The sequence below is a fragment of the Nanorana parkeri genome, unplaced genomic scaffold (assembly GCF_000935625.1).
Source record: "Nanorana parkeri isolate BGI_ZX_2015 unplaced genomic scaffold, ASM93562v1 scaffold608, whole genome shotgun sequence".
Lineage (NCBI taxonomy): Eukaryota > Metazoa > Chordata > Amphibia > Anura > Dicroglossidae > Nanorana > Nanorana parkeri.
In genome coordinates, this window is record NW_017306876.1 from 975,419 (window position 1) to 996,851 (window position 21,433).

General features: G+C 40.6%; 1 protein-coding gene across 2 annotated transcripts in view; it reads left to right on the top strand.

Annotated features, from left to right (window-relative positions):
• Window positions 1–7,764, top strand: part of BACE1 (beta-secretase 1) — a 29,708-nt gene extending 21,944 nt beyond the window's left edge. For both annotated transcript variants that reach the window (XM_018562872.1, XM_018562873.1), the window contains exons 5-9: window positions 51–185; window positions 2,239–2,340; window positions 5,751–5,900; window positions 6,127–6,298; window positions 7,324–7,764. In XM_018562872.1, coding sequence (XP_018418374.1) covers window positions 51–185; window positions 2,239–2,340; window positions 5,751–5,900; window positions 6,127–6,298; window positions 7,324–7,565 — 801 coding nt within the window. In that variant the 3' untranslated portion in view covers window positions 7,566–7,764. The remainder of the gene's footprint in view (window positions 1–50; window positions 186–2,238; window positions 2,341–5,750; window positions 5,901–6,126; window positions 6,299–7,323) is intronic.
• The last annotated feature ends 13,669 nt before the right edge of the window (window positions 7,765–21,433 follow it).

The following is a 21,433-nucleotide window of genomic DNA, read 5'->3' on the forward strand; positions in this document are numbered from 1 at the left end:
AATAATCCATACTGTATGCTAATAAAAAATCTTTATACTCCGATCTTTAGGTAATTGGAGGAATAGATGAATCCTTATACATGGGGAATATCTGGTACACACCAATCAGAAAAGAGTGGTACTATGAGGTTATAATTGTTAAGATTGAAATTAATGGACAGGATTTGATGATGGATTGTAAAGAGGTGAGTGTTATTAAATTGACTAAAGGTATTCAAATATGTAGATTGACATCATTATGTAATTTTCAGCAGACTGATTTAAAGTTTTGTAGCTTTGAAATATATATATATATGTGTATATATACACCAAATACATTAAAGGAAAACTACTATTTTTCATAAAGATTATAGCTTATAGGTTTTCAAACTGATGTTCACATATTCCTATGTTTTATATATATATTTTACTTGACAAAGTATTCCGAAAGCACTGTGGATTTGCTAACGAGAGAGTACAAAAGAAGTTATTTTCTTTCAGGCAAAGCTGTCAAACGATCATGGGAAAGAGGCTTCCAAGAGGGAGGGGAAGGAGTCGCTGCTTTTATTGTTGTGTCTACATTTTATATTGAGCTGCTGAGCTGTGTAAACACCAATCTTTCTTAACAGAAGGGGCAAAGAAGACACTGGACAACATGTGAAAATAAGCTCCACCTGCTGGTTTAATAGAGGAATACAAAATGTTCATAGGCAATATTTCATATTAACATAACTAAAAAGGATTATATTACTTTAAAGGTTTATTTTTTTAGTTTTGAGCATAACAAAGAAAAATATGCATGTATGTATTATACATTGAGTTGAATTTCATAATAATACCAAAGAAGGTGTTTTACAAAGTTTAAGTATTGTCTAATAAAAAAATTGGAGATTTGTTAAGTTATAGGGAACATCTAGAAAAAAATATACCACTTGTCTGGAATGCATCGTAAAAAATAGCATCCTGGTATGTGAGTGTGCCTAGGCCCTCCTGTGCCTACAGCCTCAAAGCTGTATATTTGCAGTGCAAGTTCTATGGCATTGTTGCCTCTGTCTGCTAGTCTCAGGAGATCTGGAGTGAGATTTGGTAATATCACTATTGTGCTGCTCCCTGTTCTCCTTTCTGGAGATTCTGACATGAGGAAGCAAAGCCATGCCACTACCAAGATGGCTGCCTCCACCCAGACAAACACTGCAGAACAACGAGAGAGTACAAAAGAAGTTATTTTCTTTCAGGCAAAGCTGTCAAACGATCATGGGAAAGAGGCTTCCAAGAGGGAGGGGAAGGAGTCGCTGCTTTTATTGTTGTGTCTACATTTTATATTGAGCTGCTGAGCTGTGTAAACACCAATCTTTCTTAACAGAAGGGGCAAAGAAGACACTGGACAACATGTGAAAATAAGCTCCACCTGCTGGTTTAATAGAGGAATACAAAATGTTCATAGGCAATATTTCATATTAACATAACTAAAAAGGATTATATTACTTTAAAGGTTTATTTTTTTAGTTTTGAGCATAACAAAGAAAAATATGCATGTATGTATTATACATTGAGTTGAATTTCATAATAATACCAAAGAAGGTGTTTTAAAAAGTTTAAGTATTGTCTAATAAAAAAATTGGAGATTTGTTAAGTTATAGGGAACATCTAGAAAAAAATATACCACTTGTCTGGAATGCATCGTAAAAAATAGCATCCTGGTATGTGAGTGTGCCTAGGCCCTCCTGTGCCTACAGCCTCAAAGCTGTATATTTGCAGTGCAAGTTCTATGGCATTGTTGCCTCTGTCTGCTAGTCTCAGGAGATCTGGAGTGAGATTTGGTAATATCACTATTGTGCTGCTCCCTGTTCTCCTTTCTGGAGATTCTGACATGAGGAAGCAAAGCCATGCCACTACCAAGATGGCTGCCTCCACCCAGACACACACTGCAGAACAAGCCACGGTAAGTCAGTAATGGGGAAGATCAGCTGCAGAGAGACCACAGGAAATACAGTTGACTAGGTCTATGCCCTCCTAGGTCTATTTAACTCTTTTAAATAAATAAATAAATACATTAGATACATTTAGAAAACTATTGTAGCTTTTTCATCACAACACAACTCTAGCCTTAGAAATCCATTGCTTTATCACTGTCTCTTCTGTCACCTACAACGGCAGAGGGGGTGAATCCCATCTTCAGTGCGCAAGTTGAGAAGAATAAAGCATATGGTAAATATCTTTCTCTATAAAATGACTTTTTCTCTTTTTTTTGGATTACAGTACAACTATGATAAGAGCATTGTGGACAGCGGTACAACCAATCTTCGCCTGCCAAAACGCGTTTTTGATGAAGCTGTAAAAGCAATTAAGGCCGCTTCCTCAGTGAGTAAAAATGTTTGATAAAATTCACTAGAACTATAAGGAACTATAAGGGCACTGAATACATTTCCAGAAACAGTACAGGGAATATGAAATTGCAGCAAGGCAGCAACCTGACCATCTATATTTAGTCTTTTTATTAGTATCATCATTACAATCCAGGCTAACAACATTTTCAACTATGAATGATATTTAATTATAACTGGATATGTTTTTTACCATACAAATTATATACTTTCTCCCAGGTCACTCCTTCTTTATAGAACGTGGAATTAGGAAGCTGGAATTAGAATCTCTTATGGACATCAAAGTACTGGAGTGAAATAGTAAAAACAACATACTATTAGGGATGCACCGATACCAAGTACCGTACTCGGTACAGGTACAAGTACAGATACTTTTCCAGCTCCAAGACTGTCTGGCTTTTTACACAAATGTAAATGCAATACAATGTCACAATTCCAATATGCTGGAATATGTCCATAATTAAAGATTAGGTGTACTACACAATAAAGAGTTGTATCCTACCTAGAATGGGTCCAATATGGGATCCAGGTGTTAAGTATAAAAATCTAGAAAATATGTAAAAGGAGTCATCCTCTAAAATGTTGGACGCCACGTGGAGGTGATTGGTGACACATCTTTAACATGACAAAACATGTCAAGTTGATTGTAAATAACTAATACTAGTTAAGCCTTCGTGGTCACACAGGGCACTATGTTTTCAAGAACAGGGGATACTTGCTTCTGGGATGCTCTCAGCTGAATTTCTCACACATAAACATAAATAATGGGATGTTCCACTCAGTGGCGTAACAACCGGGGGTGCAGCAGGGGCGCGGGCCCCGGGCGATTCCACTACCTCTAATAGCAAATTGACTACATTATATGCTGTCCACTGCTTAAATAGAGCCTTTGACGTGGCGGGCAGTTAAAATAGTTCACACTATGACCCAGGGCCAGCAGATATGAACTAGTTCATTTTGCAATATCTAGAGAGTAGCTGGTGAGGAATGAAGGCAACTTGGTATAAGAGGAAGTGATGACACCCTGAGGACACATTGTAGACACTGTCATTTAGAAGAAGAAGAAAAGAAGAAAGCATGCTTGTAAAATTGACAGCAAAAAAAACCCAAAACATTCAGGATACTGATACAGGATACATGACAGCTGTAATGTGACATGCTTCTTGTCACTAAGTGGTAGTAAGGACACTAACTGATTGGACACGTCCCTGTAATGTATGTGCATGTGGTGAAAGAGAGAGGGGTGGGCCATCACTGGCATTCTTACCTCTGAGAGTAAAGTAACAGTGTGCACTATGATACCACCCAGCCAACAGGAACAACATGCATGTCACTGCACCCATAAATCAAATGATCACAACCTTTCACTGTAATGTTCCCACAACTGCCATTCACTCCTAATACATTTATAAAGCTTTGACATATTTTGTTTTCTCTACAGAAAACACTGACCTACTCACATCAGTTTGTGCACCAACGTAGCTTACTTTCCAATGGTTCTAACATAGCTATATACAATTTTCATATCATTATTATGCATTTTTGTAGACTGATATATTCTGCAGACATATTATGTGACAAACTTCCACGGACCTCTGCACCAGAGGAGCTTACACTCTAATGTCAACTACATCGGCAAGTGTGTGTTTATTATATAGTCATTGGGATTAAAAGCATATTTGCTAATTATTCTTTTAACTGACTTTTAATAAATGTGAACATGTTAATTATGACTTTGCTTTTCGTTGTTTTTGTGTTGTTGTTTTTTTTTAAACTGAACATACCCAGTTTTCTAATCCTTTATTGTATGTGAGATTCTCCCGTCATGTTATTGATTTAGTTGTCTGCATTTGAACCCTCTCCAAAATGTATATGTAATTTTGCAATGTTACTCTCATGGACACCATATTCTAGGTTTGGCCTTATGAGTGATTTAGAACCAATACTATAATACCATCAAATGTAAATATCTCCCTTTTATACCTTTCATTTTGTTTGCTTTATACCTTCTACTCATGAACATGAAGTGCTTCCACTTAGCTAGCATTCCCAATTCTTTGACTAGTTCTCTTTTGCCCAGCTATATTCTATTTAGTGTAAAGAGGGAAAGCCCTTTCTTTCCAGTGACTTGTGTGCATAATCTTGCCTTTTCCAACATTACATTTAATTTAATATTTAACTACTCATTCTGTAATGTGTTGCTATCCTGATGAGTTCTAATAATTCTACAAATGTTGTGTAATTTGAGCATCAATGGCAAGATTAAGATTTTATTCACAGGATTATATAGATCTGTCTTTTTTTATCAAGTTTTTTTTTTTCACTCATAGGCAAAAAGGCCTAACCCTTACATACCCAACTTCTGCACAAGGCTAAAAAGAAGATTATCAAATTCTATAGCAAAATAAATATATTACTTTAAAGCATTTTAACTTCACTCAGTTATAATGCATGTGTTATTTGACATAAGGACCATTACTTTGAATCATGTAACTGTTATTTTCAGGTACCATTGCTGAAATAGTGGTCATTATGGTGAATCATGCTAAATAATGACCATAATAGCTTAGTGAGTTGTGCTTTATTTTAGGGATGTTCTATCTTTCATAAACTTATGCTGATACTCTGTTAAAAACAATTTAGGCCCATTTCACATGGGCCCGATTGGGTCCACCTGTCAATTTTTCAAGTGGACCTGATCGGATGCCCAATGCTAGTTCATGGGCAGCTGGGTGTAAACAGACAGGCTTCCTTTTACACACGGTTACCACTGACTCCGGCTAGGTCCAGTAAAACAAACGGAACAGCGTTCCGTTTCACCGGACCTGATCGTGTTGGATCGAGGGTAATCTGATGTAAATGGACACATTTACACCTGATCGGATGCCCAATGCTAGTTCATGGGCAGCTGGGTGTAAATAGACAGGCTTCCTTTTACACACGGTTACCCCGGACTCCGGCTAGGTCCAGAAAAACAAACGGAACAGAGTTACGTTTCACCGGACCTGATCGTGTTAGCAATCTGATGTAAATGGACACATGCCCGTTAACATCCGATTCCCCATAGACCAACATGGGGTCCAGCAGTTTTAGTTCTTACCAATCCATACTACTCTTATCAGGAGGGAGATTCATGCATGGATCCCTTTCTGATCAGCATGTATGAAAGGGACCTCACACTATTGCATTTCAGTAACGCACAAGCATATAACTATTTTATTTTGGGGTGTTTTTTTTCATTCAGTATTTGCAACAATAAGGTATGTCACATTACGCATATGATCATTATTTTGTTTTTTATCTTATATTGCTAATTACTTTATTTATCAGTAATGCAGATATTACAAATTTCTAATGTTTAAGACATCTCAATGTGGTTTTCTGTAGACAGAGAAATTCCCTGATGGATTCTGGATGGGAGAACAGTTGGTATGCTGGCAGGAGGGTACCACCCCATGGAACATATTTCCTGTGATATCCCTTTATCTAATGGGTGAAGCAGCCAATGAATCTTTCCGCATCACTATCTTGCCACAGGTTAGCACTCACATTAGCGAATCTTATTATCTGACATCAGCATACCTATGCCATTATATTTACATGTAATGTCTAGTTTGCTTTTTTTAATTGCTTTTTCCAAATTTCTGATAAAAAGTTTAACATTGTCTTGATAGTATTTGCAGCACTGTAACACTTGTGTTTCCATCTCCTTACTAGACACTCACCTACACACAGATCTAATAATGTTTTGCCCTTCTTGCAGCAATACCTGCGCCCGGTGGAGGACATAGCCACATCTCAGGATGACTGTTATAAATTTGCAGTGTCTCAGTCTTCTACTGGCACAGTAATGGGTGCGGTTATCATGGAAGGTTTCTATGTTATTTTCGATCGTGCACGTAAACGGATTGGTTTTGCTGTCAGCACATGTCATGGTAAGAACTCATTTGGTATAATATAGCAGACCTGATGCATATACAAGAGCAAATTAAAGTGTTTGTGACAGTCAAATGATTGCATTTCTATTTATTATTTTAACTGACAATAAGTAGCAGGAATAATTAGTAAGGAGTATATACAAGCTCTGAAAGAAGTCAATAGATTTATAAGTCACTTTTTAACCTTGAAATGAAGAATTAGGGATGTATTAGGGAGCCATTCATCCTCTGAAACTGCATGTACATTCATGGGAATAGGGACAAAACCAAATGTTATTAGTATATTTCTGTCCAGGACGAATTCTATATTGGGAAAATACCACTAGATTTTGCTAAGGAGCATAGGAAATAAGAATGTCTTATGATTTTTGGCTCCAACTAATGACCAAGATGCATTTATGCTAAGATGCATGTCTGGGAGAGCAGCGACACAGTGACAAATTTGTCTGAAGTGCTATACTTTGCACTGGGTGATGTCAGTTTTTATTTTATTTTATAACGAAATTGATTTTAAATCTATGTGAATAAAAAAAATTAATGTTACCTTTTCAGATCATACCCCAGAAAATGTATCCATAGGCTGCAGCGGCCTCTCCAAGCTGAAACTTTTTTTCTGAAAGTCTTCAGCTTGCATGTCATGTTATAGCTGACATAATGGTCAGATGTTTGAGATCCACTCCGATTGGTTCCCTGTCGTTAGTGGGGGCCTGGACTTTCAGTGACAGAAGGGGCAAAAATGGACAATGTTTGTTAACCTATCCTCAGCATGGGGTTTTAATGGAGAAGCATTAATAAGGTAGAAGGGGGTTAATCATAGACTGCAATGTTTTATCTGAAGTTTTCCCCTTTTCTCCTTCTCCTTCTCTTTCTTCACCCTACTAACTTTAATTCCTGGAGTTCTTCTTTAACCATTGATGTGTTTTGTTCTCTGGAATATTGGAACTTTTGTTCCTAACTGAGATTACTGTCAGTTAATGAGAAATGAAAAGAAGTCTCACAAGCTTTTGTTGTATCTCTTGCAGTGCACGACTTCTCTCGCAAGGCTTCAGTGGACGGTCCATTCTATGCCTCTAACTTAGAAGACTGTGGCTATAACACTCCACAGCTGGATGAGTCAGCTTTGATGACTACGGCCTATGTAATGGCTGGTGTGTGTGCCCTCTTTATGCTGCCCCTTTGTTTAATGCTCTTTCAGTGGCGTTGTTTCCGCTGCTTAAGACAATCGCAAGATGATTTTGCTGACGATATTTCCCTGCTGAAATAGGCATCTCCTCACCCCAAATCTAAGCTGACTGAACCTCCTAGATAGACTTCATAACTTGTACACGAGGATCGTCCCAGGGTCCTCTTGCTGCAGGAGTGACCCCAAAATAATCATGATTCTAGGGGGTCTACAAAACCATGGATTATGTCACAGCTTTACAATACAGCCTCTTGAATTACTTCTGTTTAAACAAAAAAAATGCATCTTCCTGTGTTACCAGTGCTAAAAAAAATTAACAGAGGAAACTTTCATTAACATTAAGCCATATTGAAGACTAACAAACTGCATTCCCTGTGGTTTATGTGTAATTTGACTTCTTTTGGAGTTTGGTTTACCTATGATGAACTAACTAATTATGATAGGCAGGGAGGTGGCAGAAATATAGAAAAAACTTTAAATGATACAAAAGGCAGCTCGTAGGGAGAAAAGTTGATGGGTTCTGAATAGGTGTATGTGTGGCCCTTTATTGGTAGGTCTGTTGCCAGTATCAGCATATTCATGAAAAATATTCAGTGCCTGCTGGAATGGCAGTAATCTCTTTCCAGCCCACATGGCTACAGTGCATTAAGGACCAAACCTTTATTATTAGAGGGGAACCAATTTAATACTGTAAAAGAAATAAAAGAAATCTTTTTTTAATTTATATATTTAGATGTTTATTCCATAAAGTCATCCTCTAGAAGATTAAAGCTGAAATCCAGGCTATACAATTATGCCTAAATACAACAGGCATATGTATTCTTACATGACTCTCGGTCTCATTTGTGTATTTCTTTCAGATTTGTGCAGTAATCCAATATGAAACAACTGTGCAGGAGCTTCCTGTGATAAAGTCCAGTCAATGCTGCTCTCTCTCCTTGTGCAAGGGGGACTGGTCTTGTATCCGCCTTCTCCTGTAGTTTTCTGTAGTGGGTGAAGTTGCTGGGTCCCTCCCACGGCTTTTTTCTCTACACAGGCTATGTACAGGCCAGTGATAATGTCACCACTACTTTTACAAGGTTCTCTCTTGGTTTGCAAAGTCATTTTGGGCACATAAAGTGGATTTTTATTCTTTGTGGCTACTGAGGAACATATTTGAATGAAAGTGTTTCTGCCCAGGGTTCAGCTTTAATAAATGCTGCTCTTTCTGAATGAAACTGCGTTCACTTTTTCTTGAATGCAGAATGCATATATTTCTTCATAGATACATCTGATCTGTTTGGTAAATGCAGCTGTGAGTGCCGAGTGGCTGTTTGGTGACCCCGAATACATCTAGCATATAAGGTAAATAACCACCTGATATTCCTTTTGATCAGGAAAAGATCACTAGAGAAAGTGCAGCATTGATGAAATGCACTCAATGCTCAGAAGCTGGTAAATACAACGGTGAGCAGACAGAAGTGGCCACCTCCGTTATTGCTTGTGACTATAGGCCTTCTCTCCAAGGGATAACTTTAAACTTAACTCTAAACTGCTCTTGAAATGTACTCAAAGCAGCATGCTAGATGATTTTATATATATAATATTCTTCTTAGCTATTCAGCCTTTCAATGGAAGGTGAATAAGCTACATGATGCAGGTTGCTACAAATGGAGAATTATGAGAAATCCTTTGATGTTTATTTACTAAAGTAATGTGAAGATCAGTAGTGTGATTTTTACCACTGTCACGCATCAGTTTTCATGTATCTTACTACATTAAGCTGCTGGGGCTGATATATGATTGATTACCAAGTATCACACCACAGTAGTGCCCTTTGTATTATATGATTAATATGCACCATAAACACAATCATCACCTTTACAAATCAAAATGATTTCAGAATGCTGCTAGCGTTGGATGTGTTAATATGACACTTAAATCAGGAGTTAAATCTTAAAAAATGCATTCAAGTATCTTAACTATTAACAAAAATGTAACTTATTTGTGTATCACTTGACTGTATATCCTCAGATCATCTGCTGACACTGTCCTTCCTTCTGGAGGGTGGCTACTTTTGTTCCCCATGGTCCCTGTGTGTGTGTTGTAAAGTAGCCACTGCTCCAAGCTCGCTCCTGTGATGGACTACAGTCTCACGTTTAGTTTACTAATTTGTATTCAGATTTTAGTCCATTACAGGAGTGAGTTTGGAGCCATGGCTACTTTACAACACACACAGAGACCATGGGGAACAAAAGTAACTACCCTCCAGAAGGAAGGACAGTGTCGGCACCAATTCAGAGATGATTTGAGGATCTACAGCTGAGTGATATACAAATAAGCTTTAATTCTGTAAATAGATAAAGTACTTGAATGTATTTTTAAGATTTGACTTATGAATTTAGTGTCACTATGAAAACGTCAGGTTTCTAAATAAAAAAGGTCAGTTCCCTGCAAGATAAAAGGTAGTATACTCACCTTTTGAGTGGCCTGTGACTTCTACCTCCCCTCACTTCTAGGGCTGCAGCCTTAAAGTGACATTAAACCCTCAGATTTTTTAACATAAACCAATACTGTAATGTGTGCCTTACTGTAATCCATGGTTGTTTCCCTTCTCTTTGCTGCTCTTCCTTTTAAATCCTCATCTCTTCTCATGCTTGGGGAGAATTTCCCTTTTCAGCTCAGGGCCTCTTCCTGTAGTGCTGGCTCAGATTACAAGGCTATACAAACTTATACACAGACACCATATATCCATTCCTGAGACAAGGCAGTCTGCTGCAAAACAGAAGTTCTGCAGAGCATGAGAACAGATACAGATTTAAAAGGAAGAGCAGCAAAGAGAAGGGAAACAACCATGGATTACAGTAAGGCACACATTACAGTATTGTTTTATGTTAAAAAATCTGAGGGTTTAATGTCACTTTAAGCAGTCTGTTCAGAATTCAGCATCTCCAGGAGTGTTGGATGCCTCTATTCCCTGCTGCACTGGTACCAGGCTCCGACCCTCACATCATTGATGAGTCCTGTTGGTGGCGTAGGGGATCAAAGGAAGGAGCCAGCACGGGCTGCTGGAGAGGTGCTACCTCATATTTGTAAGGACTGCCCTTTTTTATAGAGACCTCACCGGGTCTCTTTAAAGGTAAAGTATTGTGCATTTCGAGTTATTAGTACAGAGTTACCTTTAGGCCCTATTCACACACAAATCGGCCTGCACGTACAGCTCCGTGCTGCGTGCGGGGCCGTACCAAGTAGCTGCTGGGAAGATCAGTTGCTGCGTGTGGTCAATGCTAAAGCCTGATGAAGGGACCCTGTGCGGTCCCGAAAGCGCTGGTTTGGTCATATGACAAAAAACTCCAATAAATTAAGCTTTTGCTATCTTAAAAGGATTGGTGTGCTGGTGACATTTCTACAATTGCTGACATTTGCGGTGCCATCCGCGGTCATTGCGAGCACCCCCCACTACAAGGGACATATCGGTAAGGAGTGCGACAAGGATAGTACTTATTGTCTGATTAGTACGCAGCCCTCGTCCTTCTCTATGGGGCTACCCGGCCGTACGCTCCCCTACGCTCACCTCAATTGCAGGTCCGTAGGGGTGCGGGTTTTCTGGCCGGGACGCATACAGGATCCATTCCGGCGGCGTATGAATACGATCACCCGCACCCCTACGGACCTGCAATTGAGGTGAGCGTAGGGGGGCGTAGGGCAGCGTAGCCCCATAGAGAAGGACGGGGACTGCGTACTAATCACACGCAGCCCCTGTCCTTCCCAGCAGCTACTAGGTACGGCCCCGCACGCAGCATGGAGCTGTACGTGCAGGCCGATTTGTGTGTGAATGGGGCCTTAAAGTGTTTTCTGCTGTGACTTTCATACTTTTAAATGCTTGCTTTTCTTTATTTTGGCATGATATAAAATATGGAGATTTTCAGATTTGCCACTAGAGGGTGTTCTATATTTGACTATATATAGGAAATACAGATATAGGACATCAGCCACACATGAGTGTATTGTTTTCAGTGACTTGGTTAACTTATAACAATTTATTGTGAGAGTTAACAGTAAAGCACAACCGTTGTGCAGCACTGCGTATGCAATCAGTAAATATGGCTGCTCTCATGTATGTATTTAATGGCAAACTATACATAGAAAATAAAGATTTTTTAAAAATAGCAAGCATTGCTGCAATTACAATATTAAGCCGGTCTCTAAAGCCTGGTTCACACCTTTGTGTTTTTGAGCAGTTAGAAAAGTGCTTTTAAAGGCCCAACACATGAAATCCCACAGTTTTCAATGGCCCTTGTTCACACCTGAGCAGAAAACCACTAGCAGGAAAATGCCAAGCACCCGAAAAGGTGCATGAGCTTCTTTGGGCAGTTAAAAGCGTGCTTTTGCCCCATATACTTCAATGGAAATGCCCAAAAACGCGACAGAAGCATGTTGCACATTTTTGTGAGCGTTTTTGCGCATAAAAATGGGCAAATAACCGCACACTGCTCCCGCGCGTAGAAACATGCTAAAACGGTGCTGCCTAGGTGTGAACCCGGCCTAACATGTATACCTAAAAAAATAAAAAATAAAACACTTAAAAGACTATACATTCCCTTCAATAACAACAGCCAGGCCGTGCTGTGAAAACATATCTGCAAGTTGTTTCATGAAAAAAAAAAGGAAAAATACATCAACTATAACAAATAAGAATACTACATGTAAACAAATGCAAAAAACAATAAGTAATTATTTTTGTTCAGAGCATATTTCCTGAGAAATGCTCAGGCTTTTATTAATGAATCAGGTGTTACTGATAGGCTGGAGGAGGGAGAGTTAAGAGCAATTGTAATAATAGTGCACATCCATAAACATCACTGCATTTGCCTGAGGTGTGAACAAAGGTCTGTGTAGTGCTCATTGATCTTTCAGTAAAAATAGAAGCCCTGCCCCATGGCCAACGATTAAAAATGAATATGGAGTAATGGACAGACAAATGAAAGTAGATCCCTGTTCCAACATTATTGAGCTATCTACTTTTATATTTTCTGGGCTTAGTGGCAAGTTACTGGATCTGTTGCCTGCTGCTAATTCTAATTTAGTCTTCATTACCAATTTTCAAGTTACACTTTAAAAAACTGTCTCACCTAAAGTGCTCATATAGTTGTCAGTTGCTGGCAAACAAAATCTGCTTTTTGACCCAATCAGCATGTGTAATTGACGCCTCTGGCTTTCTAATCTTATCGTTATCCTGTTGTTAATGTGGAGTGAAATAACCTTTCATACAGAAACTGCATCACTAAAATGTGGTCATGTGCATGTATGATCTTATTTCTTATGTCCTTTTGTAATTAGAGTGCATTGCTCCCCTCAGGCCAGCACCACGTTTTGTTGCTCTCTGCAGCCTTGCGTTAGACCAGCTTACTTTCAATAGTCTGTCATTAAAACAGGTTCTAACTCATTAGAGCGAGCATTCCCTGCATTAGAAAGGGGATCAGTTTTGTGTTGATATTACAGATCATCCATTACGCTTTTACTTTGGATTCATTATGTAACCTGGTGACTACAGGGGCTACAATACATACTAACCAAAGTTTATAGTAAGTTTTAAAAGTATGGTTTCACTTTGCTTCCCGATTTGTGCTACACAATATTACATTTTTGGTTATTGGTTCAAGGTCCACTATAAGGCTTTAAGCATATTACACATTTAGCTGTCTCCCTAGCATGCAACTTGGTTGTCTCTGGAACATGTTGCAAGTTGTCCTTTCACAAATGTTCACATATCACAAGTAACAACACTTGTGACCTTCTTAGGCTTCATTTACACTGTCCACTTACGTTCTGTCTGCAAAATCTGTTAGGCCAGATGCATTTTTATGCTTCTAGATGCTTAACATGGCACGTGCTTACGCGTGTTTACACACATATGCTTTTAGATGCATCTGTTCTTTGTCCATTGAAACAGTCCATCTAAGTAGCCGATGAGATTTCAGCAAATAGGCGCGTCTTGTATTTACATGCGTTTACAGACATCTCAACTCTCCCGGATGTTCCGGGAGAGAAACATTTTCTCCTGGAAAGGTTTGCTCTGCTCGATCTAGCAAAGTAAACCTTTCCGTGCTGTCTGTTTTTTTTTGGGTGGGGGGGGGGGTTTCTCATTGCACCCACCCACTGCTGCTGCCAATCAGCAGAGGGGGACCTGAAGTTCTCCATCAGCTAAAATTGTTTCTTGGACGCACCTGACTTCTATGTTTCCTAAACACAGCTAAACTGAATGCATCTAAAAGCATCTAAATGCAAGGTGTAAAATTGATCCATTGGAAATCATTAGATGCATTCATATGTGTTTAGAAAACCATTAAAACACATATAAAAGCACCTAATTGCACCCCAGAGTGAATGGGGTCTTATGGTTTTGTGATCGGCTGTCCTTGTGGTCTGAGTGTTGAAACAAACACCCACATGTAAGGAGTTCAGTCAAATGTACCCCAAAGACATTTGTCATATTAGGACACACCCATTCCAAGAGATAACTCTGAATGCAAGTCACTGAGACCAGAACCTTTAAACCCTTAAACACTAAAATGATGCAAAATCATAATTTATAGTGTTGTAAACAAATTATTCTTTGTTTCCTTTGTTAAATATTGTATGGAATTTGTTTTTTAACACCAAAGCTTAAAAAGAACCAGTCATCAAAGGACATTTGTTACAATCTGAATTTTCACCCTTTATCTGTTATAATAGAGCCGCTTTACCTGTCAGCAATAGGTTTGTGTGCTGTTATTTGGTTGTATTCCCTTCCTTTCAGAGCAGAAATAACAGCTCAGTTTTAGGCTATACCTGACTACTGCATGAGCTCAGGGCCAATTATAAATATGTAAGTTAACAAGCCCTTATGTTTCCTTTACTTTAATCCTGATAGAGAGTTTTGTAGTGTCTTTTATCAGCACAGAGCTGAGGCCGGACATAGGATGGCTTTAGAGTCTGAAACTCCACCTGACAATATTGCTTTTTTATAAGCCAAGAACTGAAGTAAATAAAAAAAAAATCAAATTATCCCTGAATAATAGGCTGTACTATTGTAACAATTGCCGAGTTGAGATTCATTTTATTACACATGTTCACTGGGGACTGGTTCTCTTTAAACATAATGTAGTGGAATGAGGTATTCCACCTTTTCCACCTGTAAATGACTCTCTTGCACTATTTGTTTCTGTCCACCATAGATATGGCCTTACAGAAATATGCTTTCTTATGTTGAAATGTGTATATTCTTCAGATTGTGGTTCAATCACATTGTAAAGAATGTCTTATTAAAAACAACTGACCTCTATCCATGTATCACAGACATATTATTTACTAGTTATGTCCAACAGAATTTACCACAGTTGAATAACCACACGACAATTTTATCAGCTCCTGATATCTCATCAATCTTAACTAAATATATACAGTACTGTATATTAGGTATGTTCAGATACCAAGTACCGTTCTTGGTACAAGTACAACTACATGGACAGACACGTTTCCAGCTCCAAGACTAGACTAGAGAAAAACTTAAAAGTAAGGCGGCAGCTTTCATTTTTAAGTAGCATTGGCTACCTGGCTCCTGGGATTTAGTGGGACCTCAGGCAACCACTTCCGTTTAACCCTTTCGCTGCCAAGGACGAACGGCATAAACCTACCATCTTGGCTCTGACAAATACTAGATGGTCATTCAATTCACTGGTAACATTCGTGTAACTATCACGAGTCATGGACGGGTGGGAAAATGGTGTGCTGCCATGAAGATGAACCAGGAAAGGAAGATTACCAAAGGTGTATACAGTCTTCCGTTTTCCTGGGGCATCATGGCACCACACAACGGGAAATAACGATCACACGGGAGGGTCTGCACAAGGAATTTTAATAGGATGTAAGACAACTGTGGAATGAGAACGAGAACAAATAATGTTTTTGCCAAAAGCCAAAGTCATGAGTGGGTGGAAGCCCTTCTTTTTGGCTAAATAGATAAACATTTTCCAAATTGCTTGATTGGTCCCATTGGTAGATACTTCCCTTCATTAGGGTAGAAAAAATGGAAGATGAGCAGCCTAATCCCAACAGACGCTGCCGCTCAAATTCCAGGCCATCAGTTTCAGCCTATCTGGGGCTGAATGTAAGAATGGTCCTTGAGATAGAAGGTCTTCCATGGCAAGGACAGAAAAAACAATATTGTGGGTGGTGGGAGAATCAAATTTATTAATGACTCGTCCTATGGGGCTAAGGGGGTGGAGCGTTAACCTATTGTGTGCTGCCATGAAGATGCACGAGATAAATAAGATTGCTGAAGGTGAGTATACAATCTTTTGTTTTCCTGGTGCATCATGAATATACAATCTTCCATTATATATATATATATATATATACATATTTTTTATGCAGGCAGTCTAAGAACTAGAATTTTACATGTTTTTAGCCTCTTGCAGACATAAAAAGGTAATAATAAGGCAGTAACAAATAAGGCAATATCGTCAAGGTCCTTGACAGAAAAAAAGTATGTGTACTCTAATTAATGAGATTAGAGTAGAGATGCGATTTGAAGGTGATGCTCTATTTTTTTTATTAACCCTTGCTTGTTTTAATCTAGGTGCAAAAATAAAAAAGTAATACTCACCCGAACCGCTGAGCGCACAGCGCTCCCTCCAGCCTGTTTGCTTCTACACTGCAGTGATGGTATGTTCCTCAGCATCCTCACATACTATACACAGTGTATAGAACGTGATGACACCAGGATACTTAAGCTGACCATACACCTATAGATTTTCTATAATTTTTTTCTATCAGTCAAATGGAAAAAGTGCAATAGATTCCTTCATCTACGCTAAACTGTGTGGATGGAGGAATCTCCCACTTGGCCAAGCTTCAGTATCTTGCTAGTCGGCCCTGTTGGCTCTCAAAACACCTGAACAATGCCTGCATCCAATCAGATTGTTCAGGTATTTTGAGAGCCAGTGGGGCAGACTAGCCAGATACTGAAGCTTGGCCCAACGAGAGATTCCTCCATTCACACAGTTTAGTGTAGATGGAGGAATCTGTTTCACTTTTTCCATCTGACCACAGAAAATCTGCAGATAATTGTAAGGTGTATGGCCACCTTTAGACTGCTGCAGTGCAGGGGAGAGACACTGGAAAGACACTGGAAAGACCGGTCTAAGAAAATGCCGATTCGGGTGAAAATAACTTTATTATTTTTGTACCTTGACACAAATGAGCAGTTAACCTTTGCAGTGCAGGAGTAGCCCCAATGCAAGGGTCAATATAAAATGTGTCCACAGTTCTTCTTTAAAAAGACAGAGTTTGACTACTCTGCTCTGCTCAAGACAGGCTTCCTTATGTGAACCTTGCCCTGGTCAAATTAACTATAATGAATCTTATAAAATGGTTTGTAAAGTTACATACATGGATAGCAATTCTAAAGGCAATGGCGTTCATTGATCCGGGTGGTGTTCACAGATTGACACAGATTGTCCACAAATATAGGGCTATGGCTATTCTAAAGGTGGCCATACACTCTACAACCATCGCAAGACCTTAGTCTTGCGATGGTTGTAAAGGGATTAAAAAAACGTACGATCTGCCTATCTTGGACAGGCAGATCGCACTCTCGATCATCGCAAGCCCGCCCCCCTGAGGGGCGGGCTTCCGATGACCGCAATGCTGAACGGGCAGTGTGCGCGTGCGCACACCGGCCCGTTCAGCATTTATCTTCCGAGCACCGTTCTAACCAGCCGAGAATCGTACGATTCCCGGCTGGTTTTCGAACATGCTGGTTCGACAGAAGACGTGCGACCGTACAGTAGAAACGGTCGCACGTCTCCGTTCACACTGCTCGATTATCGTACGAAAAACCGATCGCATACGATTATCGTACGATAATCGTGAAGTGTATGGGCACCTTTAGGAAGAATTTCTTTCTAACCCTGGCAGTCCTGCAAACTTTACATCTAGAGTGCAATCCAAATTGCTGAAAGAGGTTGCTCGGGTAGCAGCAAGGACCTGCAGAAATTTCACATAAATAATACTGGAAAGATGATTTAACTAAAACAGATTTGTAAGAATGTTCTAAAAATAACATAAAAAAACAACAGCTACTTAACTTGCCACACATCACATGTGTAATACTTTATACAGGTGAAACTCGAATAATTAGAATATCGTGCAAAGTTCATTTATTTCACTAATGCAACTTAAAAGGTGAAACTAATATATGAGATAGACTCATTACATGCAAAGCAAGATAATTCAAGCCGTGATTTGTCATAATTGTGATGATTATGGCTTACAGCTCATGAAAACCCCAAGAACCCCAAATCCACAACCTCAAAAAAGTAGATTATTACATGCAATCAATAAAACAAGGATTGTACATAGAACAATATCGGACCTCTGAAAAGTACAAGCATGCATATGTACTTAGTACTTGGTTTGGGCCCCTTTTGCAGCACTTACTGCAATTACTTTTGCACGATATTCTAATTATTCGAGTTTCACCTGTATGTCAATCGAATGGTTCTACGGTTATAGTTATAGTATATTGACACAGCTATATTCTGCACACAGTGTTGGTATCATTTTGTATCATCTGGTTTATGTTTTCATATACATCATGTCTGTATTATACGCATTTCCTGCTTCTATTTTTGACTTTGTTACTGTATCAGACCCCTTTCACACGGGCAGTCCGTTCATACCGTGTTTCCCCGAAAATAAGACACTGTCTTATATTTTTTTTGGCTCAAAAAAACACACTAGGTCTTATTTTCGGGGTAGGTCTTATTTTTTTTTCTTTTTTACTGTACAAGAATATACAGGGGTACAGGTCACAACCAGGCGTTGATTGATGTGACTAACAGCTTCTGTGGATTGGAGCAACATTCACCATATTTATTCCCAGATAATTTTTGTACAAGTCATTCTGAATTGAGAAAGCTGGTTGGATGACCAGTGAAACATCTTCAAGAAAAATACAGCCAGTCCAGGTGCCTTGACTTATTTTTTTACAGATATACTATGACCTGGATGAATGAGAACCTTCACAAACTTACAGTATATCTATCACTAAATGACCAATGTAACTGTTGTGCTTGATCAAAAATCATCTAGGCAGGGGTTATTCCCTGTGATAAAACTAACAGAACTTTAAACAATAGTTCTTGAGATAAAGACAGCTATAGTTAAAATCTAGTTTTTACATTTTCATAAATTTTTCCTACAAAATTGCAAACTTTTAAAAGCCCCAATAAAATGTATTGGCCTCCCTTTTGGCCGTAATGAATGTTCTCATTGACCATTTAGAGAAACCCGAAAACGAGAGGGTTTCAAGAAATATTTTGACTTAGGGAATATGAAAATGGTTTTGCATATAACCTCTGCTGCATGCATATATGGATATATTAATTACCTTGCATTCTTAACTTCCATGATGGAAACCTTGGATGATAATTAGAGAACTGGATAGATACTGCAGGTCCAGATACAGATATGTATTGAAGATTTAGGTGTATGTTTTAAAAAACTGTGAAAAGATAAGCAGTGATAAGACTTTTCACCACTTATTATAGTGATAAGCGCCTAGTGAGGTGTTTAATAAATGGTGATAATCTGTAGAAACTATAAAACAAGAAATATCTTGTCCCTTCTCTACACCATGAATTCTCTGTAATAAGTACACAGACACTTATTGGAAAGTCTTCCCCACCTCACAAGGCAAGGAAGGGACTGTGGACTTTGATCTGAAGAGAGGTGTGCAGGGGTAAAAGGAAGCTCTTGAAGTGAAGGGGGTCTCCTGATGTACATAGGGTGGCTCCAGATGTAAAGGAAAGACTACAGGTGTGAAGGGAGCTGCAGATGTGAGTGGGGTTGTGAATGAGGACTCCTGATGTGTACAGGGGACTCTGATGTGAAGTGGGGGTTCTTATTTCTTCTCTTTGTCAATACAGGTTCTTATTTCTTCTCTTTACCATCCCAAATACCTCATACCTTCTCTTCATCATGGATTCTTGTCATAAATCCACAGAGACTGATAGGAAATTCTTACACAACTTGCAAGACAGGGAGGGGACTAGGGACTTTAATGTGAAGGGGTGTGCAGATATGAATAGGGGCGCTTGATGTGAAGGGGGTTTCCAAATAATGGGGGTAGGTCTCCTGATGTGAACAGAGGTCTCCTGATGTGAACAGAGGTCTCCTGATCGGTAGAGAGGACTACCGATGTGCAAGGAGCTCCAGATGTGAGTGGGTGTCAGGGATACCGGCACAGGTGACCCCACACCTCCGCAGGCACCCACACAGGCAGACCAAACACTTGTGACCACACGGACAAGGCAAGTATGTTACACAGACCAGGCAAGGATGTTAGATTTGTATAGTTTGTTTAATATACAACTTAGACTAATAGCAACAACCCACAACAAGGCTCAGGACAGCAAACAAAAGACACATGAAACAGGACTTCAAACAGGGTTCAGGACTCACAGGTAACAAGGTTCAAAACAGGATTCAGGACAGGGCACGGGTTCCCCCTCAGCTTGGCAGAACTCCTGGTGCCCGGGTTGCGGGTACGCATGCGCGGGTCGCGCGGCTTGTGCGCATGCGTGGTACGCAGGCTGCGCGCGCATCCCCGGTACAAGAGCGGGGACAGGGTGTGGCTCTCCACGCAGCACCTCCGACTGTCCTGCCACACCAAGAAGCTGGGTCCCCGCTACCTCGGACCGTTCACCATCGAGGACATGGTCAACGCGGTTGCCGCCAAGCTCCAGCTGCCCGCTTCCCTAGGCGTCCACACGGTATTCCACGTAACCCTGCTGAAACCGCACCATGCCAACCCATTCCCGGGTCGGACTCCTGTTCCTCCTCCGCCTATCTAGGTGAATAACGATGACGAGTACAAAGTCCAGGAGATCGTGGACTCCCGCCGCCGGCGTGGGGTACTTGAGTATCTCGTTCACTGGAAGGGGTACGGTCCCGAGGAGCGTTCCTGGGAGCCCTCGAGTAACGTCCATGCGGACGCCAAGGTACGGGCGTTTCATCAGGCTCATCCCGAGAGGCCTTCCCAGGGTCGCGTCCGGAGGCCACTCCTTGTTGGGGGGCTCTGTCAGGAAGCAGGGGGTGTTGCCCCTGCTCGGGGACCACGGGCACGGGTTCCCCCTCAGCTTGGCAGAACTCCTGGTGCCCGGGTTGCGGGTCGCGCGGCGGGTGCGCATGCGCGGTATGCAGGCTGTGCGTGCATCCCCAGGGGCACGCGCGTAGCGCTCCTGCGCCATTAGGCATCAGGTTTGAGCCTTGCTGGGGGAGGTTCCCTGTACACACCTTCCATCTCTCTCGCCTGCCATTGGTTCCCGGGGAGGGAAGCCTCCTGGTTGCCTCGGTGACCGGGGGGTGGTCCTAACTCCCCTGGCTATAAAAACCTGGCCTGAGCTCTGGCTTATTGCTTAATTATTCCACCTCATGGTGTGACATACGAAGCTCCCCTCCTATGTGCCTTGTTGCCTGTTTCCTGAACCCTCTGCTGACCTCCCATGCACTGACCTTGGACCGCCTATCGTCTCTGACCCTCTGCTGCCTGCCTCGGCCTCGGATTACCCTCGACTACCTCTTTGGATTGCCCCTTGTTACCTTGCCTTCGTACCCTTCCGGCTGCTTCCTGCCAGAGGGTTCCCTCTGTGCTGCTTGCCTGCGGACGCACCTGATACAGTGGGGTTGTGAACGAGGACTTCTGATGTGAATGAGTTTTCATCGGGTTCGGGTGGTCGTCGTGCGGCGGGACTTTTTTTATTTCGGCAGGGGTCGTGCATCGTGATTGACGCTGGATTACATCGATGGAGCCTTTTTTTTAAGAAAATTAACCTCTTGCCATCCGCCCGTTAAGAAAAAAACGGACGGACGGCTGACTCCTATCTGCGGGTTGCCGTCGTCAGACGGCATTTTTTTCCTGCTCG